Consider the following 13,994-nt stretch of genomic DNA (forward strand, 5'->3'; position numbering starts at 1 on the left):
GAGTTTATGACAGTATAAGTAAACATCTTCTTTTATGTCTAAAGGAGATTATTACCCAGAATCAAAAAGCAGGATGTCATTTAAAGATGTGGTGTTGCTCTTCCTGTGCTGTTGGTTGTAGACTGTCTCCATAGCCATGGAGTGAATCAACTTAGACAAGATCTGGCAGAATGTTTGGTTTTTGTTTGTTTGTTTATTTGTTGTGGTGGCATCATGATTTCCAGAAAATCTGGGGGGGTTGTTTGATTGTGTTCACAGAATCATCTAAGTTGGAATAGACCTCCAAGACCACCTAGTATAACCTCTGACCTAACACTAACAAGTCCTCCACTAAACAATATCACTAAGCTTTACATCTAAATGTCTTTTAAAGACCTCCAGGGATGGTGACTCAACCACTTCCCTGGGCAGCCCATTCCAATGTCTAACAACCCTTTCGGTAAAGAGTGTTGTATTATTTTATTTTAATTTTATTTTATTATTTTATTTTATTTTTAAACAGGTGTATAATTCCATTGGAAAAGCTCAATTAATTTGACTTATCCTGTGAGCCTACAATCACTAAATTGGAAGGATAAGTGGAAGTATTTTGTTTCTGAGGAGCAACAACAAAAGTAAAAATAGCCTTCTTGCCACCAGTCCCTAGCCCTTCATACATACAACTTATTGCATGTGGGAGGCGCAAATGAATGCATGAAACTTTTTTAATACAACAGAGCAAAACTACCAGGCCATGCTGAAATGCATCAAGCATCTAAGTAGATTCAAGCATCAAGCATCTAATCTAAGTAGATTCTGCCAGCATAGGAACTAGTGCAGTCTCAAATTCATTAGGAATGCTAAGGTTTATTATATACTAGAATTTCAGATCCACTTCTTTGGGGGGAGGGGAAAAGAGAAAAGGTATAGTAAATTAGTTGCATCACATTAACATTAACAGAAAAGTTTTAGCAATGAATGGAATATTATATTTGTTTTTTCCCCCTCTAAGAGTCTGAAGTAAGAAAGGCAAATAATAGCAGAGCAAGAGCACTCAAGCTATCCAAGTACTTATTAAATAAATCACTTAAAGCAGAATTTCCCTCCTGTAGTGCTGCAGGAATTGACTAAGTCTTGGAAAATGATGTTAACATAGTGAGCTTTCACCCTCTCCTGGGCATAATTATTTACTACCTAATAAATTATCAACAGTTATCAAGTTTGTTTCCCAATAAATCCAGCCTTAGTGACTGGTAACAACAACGATTCACTGTGCATTTGAAGGGCATTGCTTAGGAATACCATAAAGTGGTCCTCATTAGTGAGCTGAAATAGAATGCCTTATGGCCCATTTACAAAGAGATAAAGACGCTTAATTATCCAGCTGCAATATAGTTCCTTAATAGTTTCTGCTTGAGACAGCAATTTTGTGAGTATCCAGCCATTCACTGAGAGATGAGAACTAAAGAAGTCTTTCACAAACTGCTACAAGAGAGATTAAACCACTGGCTTTGTTTAATATCTCTAGTGTCCATATTTCTTTAATTGATTTATATTTTTCCACACAGGCACCCTAATGTGCATTTAGTGTTTCCAGCTGAATCATGGTATTCTTAAAAAGAAATTTTTCATTAACAAGCCATTTGGTTGACACCAGCAGTGTTGTTGGCTGGTTCATATATGCTGATATCCCCTCTAGTATCTTTTGTGTAAGTGAGTAATACAATTTTCATGAAGACGAGTGAAGGGGGATTTAGGGACTGAGATATGCGGTAGGAATGAGAGTAGGTAAGTGATTTCAATATTAGCAATCAAAAACTGAAATGCAAAAACATATACACAAAGTGTTATTTTTTTTTCAGCAGTAATAAATACTGACTTCTTGCTGTCACCATCAGCAACCTAATAGGGATAAAATACAGGAATCCCAAATCTGTTTTGAAGAGTTCAAATATTTTCCCGCTGCCAGAAATTTTAAACGATGTACATTTAAATTAACTTATTTAAATATCGTATCTCTGTTAAACCACAGTCTGACTTGATTGTTACTTTGCCGTATTTTATTATATAGTGTAAATTGAAAATAAAGTTATGCTTGCCTGAACAAGATATAAAAAATAAAATAAAATTAAAATTAATAAATAAAATAAAATAAAACTAAAAATAATAAATAAAATAAAACATTATTATTTCGAATATGATTGTTTCTTTAGTTTTAGAAAACAGCAATTATAAAATTAATTTGTCCCGACGTAGACTTTGATTGTATACATAGCAGCACTACTCTTTTCACTCTTTAAAGGCAATAGAGAGAAAAAGGCACTTTGAGTTGCAATTCACCTCAACCTAAGACAATACATTTGAAAAAAAAGTCCTTTGCTGATTCTAGAGGAAGTCTAGACCAGATCTCTACATCTACACTGTTAATGTTAGGTGAGTCAGGCAAAACTGATTCCTTAAAACTATTAAGCTTTCTGGGCATCTGAAAAATGTGTATGAACATAGAAAGTCTCCAAGGGGAATGGGAAGTCTGTAGCACATGAAAAACAAAAACAACAAAAAAAAAAACACTGCTGATGTGTATGTTTAACTGAACACTTACACAACTGTACAAAGGCAACCCAGCATCCAGCTGCAGCACTGCAGTGCTTCTATCACGTGCTCAGCTAGATTCAGCTACAGCAAGGTTAAGGAGGACGCCTCTTCCATGCCACTAAGTGCAAAATTAAGACTCAGTATTTCTGCCCAGATTTCACAATACAGATTTCACAAATAGAGGCAATTCAAAAAGTGGCATGCATCTGTAATAGTGACAAGAGCTTTGTGAATTATGGGCAGAAATTTTTTCTTATAATAATCTTCTTCTATTTTCAGAGTAGAATAGAACAGTTCAGTTAGAAAGGATCTTCAGAGATCACGCAGTCCAACTGCCTGATCACTTCAGGGCTCACTAAAAGTTAAAGCATATCAACGAAGGCATCTCCAAAAGGCTCTTAAACACTGACAGGCACGAGCCACTCTAGGAAGCCTGTCCCATTGTTTGAGTACCCTCACAGTAAAAATATTTTTCTCTACTTCCAGTCTGAACCTCCCCTAGTGCAGCTTTGTGTTGTTCCATTGCGTCCTGTCGTTAATTACCAGGTCTGGCACCTTCCTCTCCACTTCCCCTCCTCAGGAAGTTGTAGAGGCTAAATGTATTTCTGCTATTGCTTTCAGATGTCTTTAAAACATACTATCACTTGCCCATAGAATCTCTAAAGCAGGAAGAAGTAGAGGGAAACTGAGCAGATGCATATTTCTGTATTCTTGGACAAACATATTGTCAATCTTAGCTGTAGCTATCTGTCTTGTCACCTTTGAGAAACAATGTAGGGCTTAATGACAAAATTAGGTAACTGTGTTCAGATTCAGGTGTGGCTGCTCCAACTTTGTCAAGCCTGTTTAACTGTGTTTTTAATTCATAAAGTCATAGAATCATAGAATGGTTTGGGTTGGAAGGGACCTTTAAGATCATCTAGTTCCAACCACCCTGCCGTGGGCAGGGACACTTCCCACAAGACCAGTTTGCTCAAAGCCCCATCCAACCTGGCCTTGAACTCTTCCAGGGATGGGACATTCACAACTCTTCACTGGCAACTTGTGCCTGTGTTTAGTTCTTTCCTATATCTAATCTAAATCTACCCTCTTTTCATTTAAAGCCATTCCCCTCGGCTTGCCATTCCAATCCCTGACAAAGAGTCCTTGACAAAGAGTCCTTGACAAAGAGTCCTTGACAAAGAGTGCAGGAAAGGCACTAGAAGGCCGTTATAAGGTCTCCCCAGAGCCTTCTCTTCTCCAGGCTGAATAATGCCAACAATCTCAGCCCATAGGAGGCTCCAGCCCCCTCATCAACCTTGTGGCCCTCCTCTGGACTCATTTTAATACTTCTGTGTCCTAGTGCTGGGGGCTACAGAGCTGAATGCAGGGCTCCAGGTGGGGTCTCACAAGAGCAGAGTAGAGAGGGAGAATTACCTCCCTCACCCTGCTTCTATTCATGCAGCCCAAGATATGATTGGCTTTCTGTGCTGCAAATACATTATTAATTAGTGTTAAGAAAAAATAAAATAAAATGATTCAAAATTCAGTGTCTTTTTTTTTTTTTTTTTTTTTTTTTATTGCATTGCAGTATGTTATAATACCCTGGTAATACAAAATTTAAACTATCTGAAGTGACTGATATGCCATATGCAAGGTTCCTGCCTGGTGAGTTATCATGCTGGAAAACAAAAACAAACAAACAAAACCAACAATGTTAAGGAAGAAGTACAAGAAGCAGACAAGTGCTTAAGGAATGAAAAGAGATTGCTAGAGAAATGGTTACCTCAGAATATATCTCAAATGAATACCAGTATTATTTTCTCTGTGCACATAAAACAAAGAACTTTACATGTAATTTTCTACACTATCATCTAATGTGTTAAATAGTCTAGTTACTGTACTCCAATATATAAATGAATGAGTATAATACAGAAAAATTGCTTTGCTGAACACAGTTCAAATATTAAGATTTAAAATATTCTTTCAGAACACCTGAATCTGTAATTCTATTTTGGAATTCTGACTAGGATTTTTTTTCCCTCTCTCTCTGTTTTTAAAATACTGGCTTGTATTATATAAAATGTCTTTGAAGTCTTGCTAATGAAGTAGACCAGCATCTCTGCTGGGGTAATTTTCCTAATGTCAATGGAGTTTCCCCTGTGTCTGTAACCTTCAGGTCATTCCTTTGATGTTCTCATTCTATTCTCACTCTGTTCATTTCAGCATAAATTTTAACATTATAACAACCATACTCTAAGAAATGGAATAGACTACTTACAGCATAATGTCTTGAGTAGATTAATTGCTATGTCTTTTTAAAGTATTCTATGTAAAGTATTCTATGTAATGTATTCTATGAATACATTTTTGAACATACTTCTATTCATATGTAGAATTTTCTAAAATATGAAAGCTACCCATAACCCAGGAGATTTGAACCTTTTTAGAAATGTCAGACTTACTAACAAAGTTATTTACTTCATGAACTCAACAGGCACTTCTGGGGAGGTAAATTCCTAGCATATATGTGTCTTATTTTGAGAACTAAGCTTAGCTTCTTGTTTGCATTCAGGAGGAAGCTAATGCTTCATTTCTCTCCTACTAGGAGGTCACAAAACCAGACATTCATGACAAAAATTTTTGTATTGTTCCATTACTCTGCTGAAGTATACAAGTTTAGACCAAATGTTTTAACAAGCTATGTTATTATGCAATCTGACAGACAATACAAAACAACCTGTGAGAAGGACAGTAAGTGTATGATTAAATATATTTCCCCACTGAAATTTTAAATTTCCTTATGCTGTGGGTAGGAGCACTGGGGCAACTCTTAAGTTATGCAAATGCATATTAACACAGTGGACATGCTATATCAAGTTTCTTCTACTGGCCAAAAAAAAAAAAAAAAAAAAGTATTTGAAAATAGATGTGACTTTAGCCTGAGCGCATTTTGTGACCCTTGGCTTTAAACATAATTTCCCACTGGACCAATTAAATTTCTGAATTACTTAGTTTGAACTTGTGTATGCTTCTTTGATGATCATGTTATCTGTTGCTTATAACAATTTGTAATGCATTCCTTGCAATTTTTTGAGTCATATTTTTATGACTGTCTAAGCAGCACTATATACACTTTTCACAAGTAATTTTTCTGATGTGGAAGCTTAGAAAGTCTGTCATGTACTATTTACTGTGTTAGAAGTTTATTATTTGATGATGACAGCAATGTGCCAAAGTCAATAGAAATTTTATTTTTCATATTTTGAAGTACTTCATGTAATACTAGTCATTAGTGAGGGAAACGTCAATTTGATTGGAGTTCTTAAAATTCTAGACCTTTATATGCAATCCCAAACAGTATTTTCATCCAGAGAACTGCACAATCTCAGAAGGAATAGAAACAAGGAGGCTATTGATGAGCAAATGTTTAGTTTACCCATTCATGTTTACAAGACCAAAATTGTTTATGCATTTTCAGACAAATAATCCTCAAAGCAGTATGAGGAAAGGACAGTTTTAAGAAAATAATCACAAAAATTTGGATGACTTTTGAATAGAATGTAGTCTCTGTACTACTCTTGTTATCTTCTATAGGTAAAGAACTTCTGCAACCTTGGAGGTCGACATTATCTCTGAGGTTATTAATTAAGCCTTCAACTCAACATTTCTATTTCTTTATTCTTCTGTTGGGGAGAAGTAAATATTTCAGGCATTTGTCTATATTTTAATTTGCAGATTGCTTAATTTCTAAAAAGTTTAATTTTCTAACATACCAAACAATTGTTTCAATGGGAAGGCTAGTGTCTGAAAACACATCTTTTTTTAAGAAATTCTATTTTAGAAATTTATTGACAGCCTGCCAAGATTGTTGTCCCTGCCTAAAAAGTACATAAACAATGTGACATATCTATTTAGCCATAGAAACATGGCTAAATGAAGACAAGTGAGTCCCCATAGTATGCTGAATATGTTTGACGCTCTGTAGGCTTTGTGACTTTTAATAGTTTCTATTTTTATGGATTGCATGCAACTGAAATCCTAGAATCACTCACAATAGAAGAGAGGTGGGTGATATTTTGGAAACTGAACTCACAAAAAATTCACGTTTGACAGGTGGCCCCCATCTCAAAATCATTCTGTTCCAAAACTGACACTGAAAGTAGGATCCGGATTTTGTCTTTTGGTCAATCTACATTTTTAAATTTTATCCTCTGTCTTTTAATTAGTTTTTTAATTATTATAATTATTTTTCTCTCTTCCTCATTTGCCTTTATGTACTTCAGAAATCCTCCTAACATTTTTCTAGCCATGGTTGATGTACCAAAGTAGATTATACTGTAGGGTTGTCATCCAGCAGTAGGGACTATGTTTCAGCTTCTCAGAGTTTAAAGCTAAACTAAAGGAGTTTCTGGTCAGCCTTGTATCTCCACACTGGTAAGCTAAATTCATCACAGACTTCTAGCAGGTAGAATTCTAAACGTGTTTCTACTTATTTAAATTAATATAAAAATAGATTTTATGATACAATGATGTCATTACTGGAATAAATTTATCTCACATTTTGTAATGAAAAAACAATGATTATCACCAGCTCAATTTCAAAAGTCATTCAGCTCTATCATTATTTAATAATAATAATTAAAAAGAAAATCAGTTCCATGTATTGGGAAAGTCTGAATACTATGACTTATGCAGAGGAAAACATAATTTTGTTGTCTGTGACATTTATTTAGGGTGAGATTTTTAGGTTTCTTGATACTAATAATGGTTTTTAAAGTATATACACATACAAGTAAAATATACAGACCTCCACTTTTATGGTTGAAAATCCAACAAAGGTACTTAAAGGCATTCATAAAATACTGCTGGGTTTAGCCACATTTTACAATTCCTCTCAGCTCCTGTTTTCATCCTTGGTAAGTTACTCATCTTTGACAGTCTGTCTTTTTAGACTTGATGCCTTGCTTAGGTCACAATTCCTTTCAAAGATGAGTGTCACCAGTTAAAAACCGGAAGTTTTTAAGCCTTTAACAAAAGCCCATCTTTCATGGGTTCTTCTGCTTTTTAATAATTCAAAAATGTTCATCAGTCACAATGATATCTAGCAACCAATAGTTTAAGTATTATCTTTTATCAATGGAAAATCTCAGTGTTATTGGCTGTCTCTCTTTTCTCTAGCATTAGTTATTTTGTATGTTTACATAACAGCATCCTACATACTTTCTTTCTCATCCAATAGTTCTGTTTTTTACGTCTCTCTCTCCTCATAAGGAAATCGTTCCAGGTCTCTAATTATTTCCATTATCCTATTCTTTTCTGGACAATTTCCATTTCTGCTATATCCCTTATGAAATTAAATGACCAATATTTAACACAATGTAAGACAGAAGTGGTGTCACTGATTTATGTATCACATTTTGCTATCCTCTGTCTCCCAATAAATATCGATTCTTACAGAATATTTGATGTGTTGAACATTAGTGCACATGTAAAGACTTGTGCAAGATTAAACTTCATATTTTTTCTGAGAATCCAGAGTAGCTTCAGTTGTATTTCCCACACAAATTCTTCCATTCTCAACATATACTTGCATATACTGAAGCTGGTAGTAAGTTTTATTACAATGCTTTATTATTTTGCCTTCATTGTCCTGTACTCCAAGATAATATTATTTGAACTTAGGCTGCCTGACTTCTTCTTCAGCTGTGGATGGGCTTGCCAAAAATATTGGTTAGCTTGACTTAGGTAGGAAGAGGAAACTTTTCTGCAATTATTTCTCTTTAAATTTTATCATAAAAGTATCCAAGGAAAATTCTGACCATGATAATTCACAAATTGTAATGGAGTCCAAAATCAAGAGTTAGAATTAGGCAAATAAAATTATATTTACGCATTTACCTGTGCTAAGTATTTTGACTTCCACTGTTCCTCAGAAATAAAAACACTAATGACAATTCAGGTTTTCAACCACCTGAATTTGGAGCCAGAAACACAGTTTTAAAACTTTAAAACTTCTGAAATCCTCATTCAAAATCTTTATAAGAAGTAGTTGAGGAAACTAATTTTAGGAAAAATGTTCATTTTTATTTTTTTATATATTTTTTTCATTTGAATCAAATTAAATATAATTGGAAAATCTTTTTCTAGCCCTAAAAAGAACTCGCAGTATATCTCTGTATGAAAATAATATATCTTTCATACTGATATTAATTTTAAAATACTCCTGAGCTCTATTAGAACACCCTGAACAGAACATTGCCAGGTTTCTTTGCCAAAAGACCGCAAAACATAATAAAGGGTTTGCATTGCATCACTATGTTTCTCTACTGATATGAGAACAGCCCTACTATGAAGGATTTTATTTACTTCAGAATGCTGGGGAACTGTATAATAGAATAAGCAGAAGGGAATATTTAGAATGGACATCAGGAGAAACATAGGAGGAAAAAAAAAAACGGAAAAAAAAAACACACAACAACATATTCTATCAACATGGGTCCATACATGAAACACTTCCAAAGGAAGGAGATGTAATCCCCGTCACTGGAACTCTTCAGATTTAAGCCACACAAGTTGCATGGGAATATACGGTAGAGAGCAAACCCACACTGACTTTAGCTGAATAGTGTGAATGATAAAATACGTCCTTATGTCTTTTAAAACAAATAATGAATAACAATGCAGGTGAAAAGTATTATTACTGCGCTGGTGCGGCCTCACCTCGAGTACTGTGTGCAGTTCTGGGCACCACAGTATAAAAAGGACATGAAACTGTTGGAAAGTGTCCAGAGGAGGGCTACGAAGATGGTGAAAGGCCTGGAGGGGAAGACGTACGAGGAACGGCTGAGGTCACTGGGCCTGTTCAGCCTGGAGAAGAGGAGGCTGAGGGGGGACCTCATCACAGTCTACAACTTCCTCGTAAGGGGTTGTCAAGAGGCAGGAGACCTTTTCTCCATTAACACTAGTGACAGGACCCGTGGGAACGGGGTTAAGCTGAGGCAGGGGAAATTTAGGCTGGACGTCAGGAGGGGGTTCTTCACAGAGAGGGTGGTTGCACACTGGAACAGGCTCCCCAGGGAAGTGGTCACTGCACCGAGCCTGTCTGAATTTAAGAAGAGATTGGACTGTGAACTTAGGCACATGGTCTGAACTTTTGGGTAGACCTGTGCGGTGTCAAAGAGTTGGACTTGATGATCCTTAAGGGTCCCTTCCAACTCAGGATATCCTATGATTCTATGATTATATTTTTAAAATTTTAAAATCATTAATAGCACTTAGAGCTCTAACATTACAATGAGCAAATGTGCTTCATGGAGTGCTTGGTACGGTTTTACATAGACCTCTGTCATCCACACTCCCAAAATGACTGGCAGAACTTATATGTTTATGGTTTCTCTCCATGTTTATTCTGTATCTTCTGTTAGAAGCGTTTTGATGGCCTCTTCCCAGATGTATCTCAGTTTTTTTCCTTGACTTTCTTCTCTATTTTTAACCCTCTACATGGCATATCAGGCACAGCATTTAATACCCTTTTAGCTGTTAATCTTAGCCTTTCCTCTTATATTCTCCCTTACACCTCTTCTTCTCTCTATTCTGTTTAACTTTGCCCTTTTTTTTTTTTTTTTTTTTGTAGGTATTGAATTGTTTTTTGTTTTCTGTTTGTTTGTTCAGTGTCCTGTTTCCATCCCTCACAGTAATCTCCATTCATCATTTATCCCTTTCTTCCATTTCCTTTAGTCCTGATGAACGGAATGTCTTTCCTGAGACAAATGAGAAAAGTCTTTTTCATTTGAAAACTAAAATCCTACCTGAATTTATTTCTCAGTGTCTATAAGAAATGTGTTTACTAACAAAAGGAGACTTGAGGAGAATTGTCCTAGACGACTCGTCAACCCATTCTTTCAAAAAGATGTTATTTCTAAAAACACATAAAAACATGTGTTTTTAGTGTGCCTTACATACTCAGAAACAAAACCAACAAAATCAAGCAAGGCAGAAGGAAGAAATATGATCCCTTATTTTAAATAAAAACTAATTCAATAGAACAAATTTATTTTTTGAATGGCTACAGCATCATATATGCCTGCATCCGAGTACACCAAGTTCAAAACACATATACATGTATAGAATTTTAGGTTACTTTCCTTCATTTAGCACCCTTTTCTCTCCAGTGACTGTAAAGGAAGTTTAGAGTAAATTAGATATAGAAACCTATGAATTTAACACCCACAGTTGGTCAGATTACTTCCAGCAGGAGGCAGATGCTCAGAGGAACAAATCAGTATTGCTAATGTGAAGCCAATGCAATTGTGGCTAACATCAGCTAAGGCCATGGTATAGTAACTCAATGATATTAAATTTAGAAAAACAAATATGAATGTTAGCAAAAGGGTTGGCCTCAGCACTGTCTGAATCTTATTTGATTTGTGGATTCTCGTCAGATTTGTGCATTCTCAGTTATAATCATAGAATCATAGAAGTATTTTGGTTGCAGAAGACCCATACAATGATCAAGGCTAGCCATCATATAACACTACCAAGCCCACCAATAAAAATGTGCCTAAGTGCCACAACCACATGTCTCTTAAGTACCTCCATGTTCTTTCCTTTTTGGAATAAGCTCATTTAGTTCTACCATTCCAAAAATATGGCCCTAGAGAAGACATTTTCTAGTACACCTAACGCTTTATAATTCAGCTTTCTTACCTCCTTCCTTGGAACAGAGGGTGATTAGCGTATGAACTGTATCCATCAATTCAATCTGCTGCTTCTGCAGGACACTGTTATTTGTTGTTGCCTTGTTCAACTGTTTCTCTAGTTCCTGGATTATGTAGCTTTGTCGAGTGACCAAATTTTGTAGATTCTCTTTTTCCTCCTTCAAAGTATCCAGCTCCTCTTTATGCCTTTCCTCCATTTCTAAAATTTTGTGCTCAAGTAAACTAAAATGAAATAAAACAAATTAGCTGATATTATTTCATGCCAACGTATTTATTAATACAGAAAACAATGATACTTTATTTTCACCATAGAATTCAGTACAAAAATTATTTATTCTAAAAATGTCACTTCTACTAATTCAGCCCATTGACTTTCTCCATCAAGCAGCCAAATATTACTGATCTCTAAGGGTCCAATTTAAGATGTTTGCATACACTAGTACTTAGAACAATGCACATGGAGTTATACTCATCCAAGTGCATGAGCATATGACCAGTAACACATTTGTATATAACAAGTTCATGTAGAAAAGCCAAAAGTGGGCAAAGGAAGGAGAAGAACAGGGCATTGAAGAAGACATTAATGGTATTATGGATGGGTCAATAACGTAAAAGATAAATAAAAACATAAACTAAGGAACAGTTTGTGAAGGGCCTTACAACTGAATGGAAGAAGGTAAGCGTTAGGAACTGTGGAATACCACCAAAGCATATGGAACCCACAATAAAATTACCATTTGATATGCTGTGTGAAACTGGGAAATTATGGTATACCATGTGAGTGGGATCTGTTTTCACATTTCGTAGATAAAATCTGTCAACTGTGAACAATAAGTTTTTTCAGGCCAATGCTTTGACATTGTTGTGGTGAATTGGGTTTACATGGCACGGTTTGGGTAGCCAGAGGACTGTAGGTGTGGCCTCTGTGGGCCGAGCCAGTGAGTGATGCTGGTCAGGCCTCTGGGAGAGTAAATTTAAGAAAAACTGCTGTGGAACATCAGCTGGGAGAGTGAGAAGCGAGAAGCAGCCCTGCAGCCCCCAAGGTCAGTGCAGCAGGAGGGCAGAAGGTGCTCCAGGCACGAAGCAGCAGTTCCCATGCAGCCTGTAGAGAGGCCCCTGGTGGAGCAGGCTGTCCCCCTGCAGCCCATGGGTCCCATATGGAGCAGATCTCCACGCTGCAGCCCACAGAGGAGCCCCCGGTGGAGCAGGTGGATGTGCCCTGGAGGAGGCTGAGGCCCATGGAGCAGGCCCCGGGCCAGAGCTGCAGCCCGTGGAGAGGAGTCCACGCAGGAGCAGGAGGTCTGGGGGGAGTTGCCACCCATGGGGGACCCGTGCTGGAGAAGTTTGCTCCTGGGCGATGGACCCCGTGGGACAGAGCCGTGTGGGAGCAGTGCTTGAAGAGCTGCTGCCTGTGGGCAGCCCCCGCAAGCTCAGCTCAGGAAGGACGGCATCCCGTGGGACAGACCCCACAGAATCACAGAATTTCTAGGTTGGAAGAGACCTCAAGATCATCGAGTCCAACCTCTGACCTAACACTAACAGTCCCCACTAAACCATATCCCTAAGCTCTACGTCTAAACGTCTTTTAAAGACTTCCGGGGATGGTGACTCCACCACTTCCCTGGGCAGCCTGTTCCAATGTCTAACAACCCTTTCGGTAAAGAAGTTCTTCCTAACATCCAACGTAAAACTCCCCTGGCACAACTTAAGCCCATTCCCCCTCATCCTGTCACCAGGCACGTGGGAGAATAGACCAACCCCCACCTCTCTACAGCCTCCTTTAAGGTACCTGTAAAGAGCAATAAGGTCACCCCTGAGCCTCCTTTTCTCCAGGCAAGCAGGGGCAGAGAGGGCCTGTGAAGGAGCAGCAGAGGCAAAGTGCTAGAGACTTACCTCATTCCCTGTTCCCCTGCTCAGGGGGAAGGAGATAGAATCGTGTGGATGAGGTGTTTTTAATTTGATTTTAGCTTCTCACTGCTCTACTCAGTTCTCAATAGGTAATAAGTTACATTAATCTCCCTTACACTGAGTCGGTTTTGCCCATGATGGTAACTCCTGAGTGATCTCTCTGTCCTTATCTCAACCCACAAACTTTTTTCATCCTATTTTCGCCTTCTGAGGAGGGGGAGTGAAAGAACGGCATGGTGGTGCTTAGCTGCCCATCAATATTAAACAACCACAGGTGGAAGCTTAGCAGAAAGATTTTAATAATATTAGGTAAAGAAATAAATTCATCCCCTCTGCTGCTTTCTTCTTTAAGTAATTCTACTGTATGTGCCAAAAGAGGTGTTTCTCATGCCTGTAAACCAACTGGTGATTACAAACTTCCCAACAAACCACTTCCTGTCCAAGTTAGTCTTAGATTTTATTTATTTGCACTCTCCCCCACCTTTTTTTTTTTTTTTTTTTTTTTTTTTTTTTTTTTTTACTTCTGGATAATAGATCAGTGGCAAAATGCCTGCATAATTTCAGGTCATTTAACCTAACTGAAGAATGTAATAAAATCCATATGGAGTTGTTTCTACTAGATATCACAAAGCCTTAATATGAGCTGTTACAAAAGATAACAATGCAAAGATTAAATTCAGGCCCTGGATTTGCTGTACAAGCTAGAGTAATATATATATATATATATATGTGTATATATATATATTTAATTAAGGAAACTAAGCAGCAAATCTCTCTCTGAAATGTTATAAATGTGGGACTTACATTACTTTC

At 37.1% G+C, this 13,994-nt stretch overlaps 1 protein-coding gene across 1 annotated transcript in view; it reads right to left on the minus strand.

The window, feature by feature from the left end:
* The window catches only part of ANGPT1 (angiopoietin 1), a 200,943-nt gene that overhangs the window by 75,857 nt on the left and 111,092 nt on the right, over positions 1 to 13,994 (minus strand). Inside the window, exon 4 of the mRNA XM_032183404.1 lies at positions 11,263 to 11,495. Coding sequence (XP_032039295.1) covers positions 11,263 to 11,495 — 233 coding nt within the window. The remainder of the gene's footprint in view (positions 1 to 11,262; positions 11,496 to 13,994) is intronic.

Source organism: Aythya fuligula, chromosome 2, assembly GCF_009819795.1.
Source record: "Aythya fuligula isolate bAytFul2 chromosome 2, bAytFul2.pri, whole genome shotgun sequence".
Taxonomy (NCBI): Eukaryota; Metazoa; Chordata; class Aves; order Anseriformes; family Anatidae; genus Aythya; species Aythya fuligula.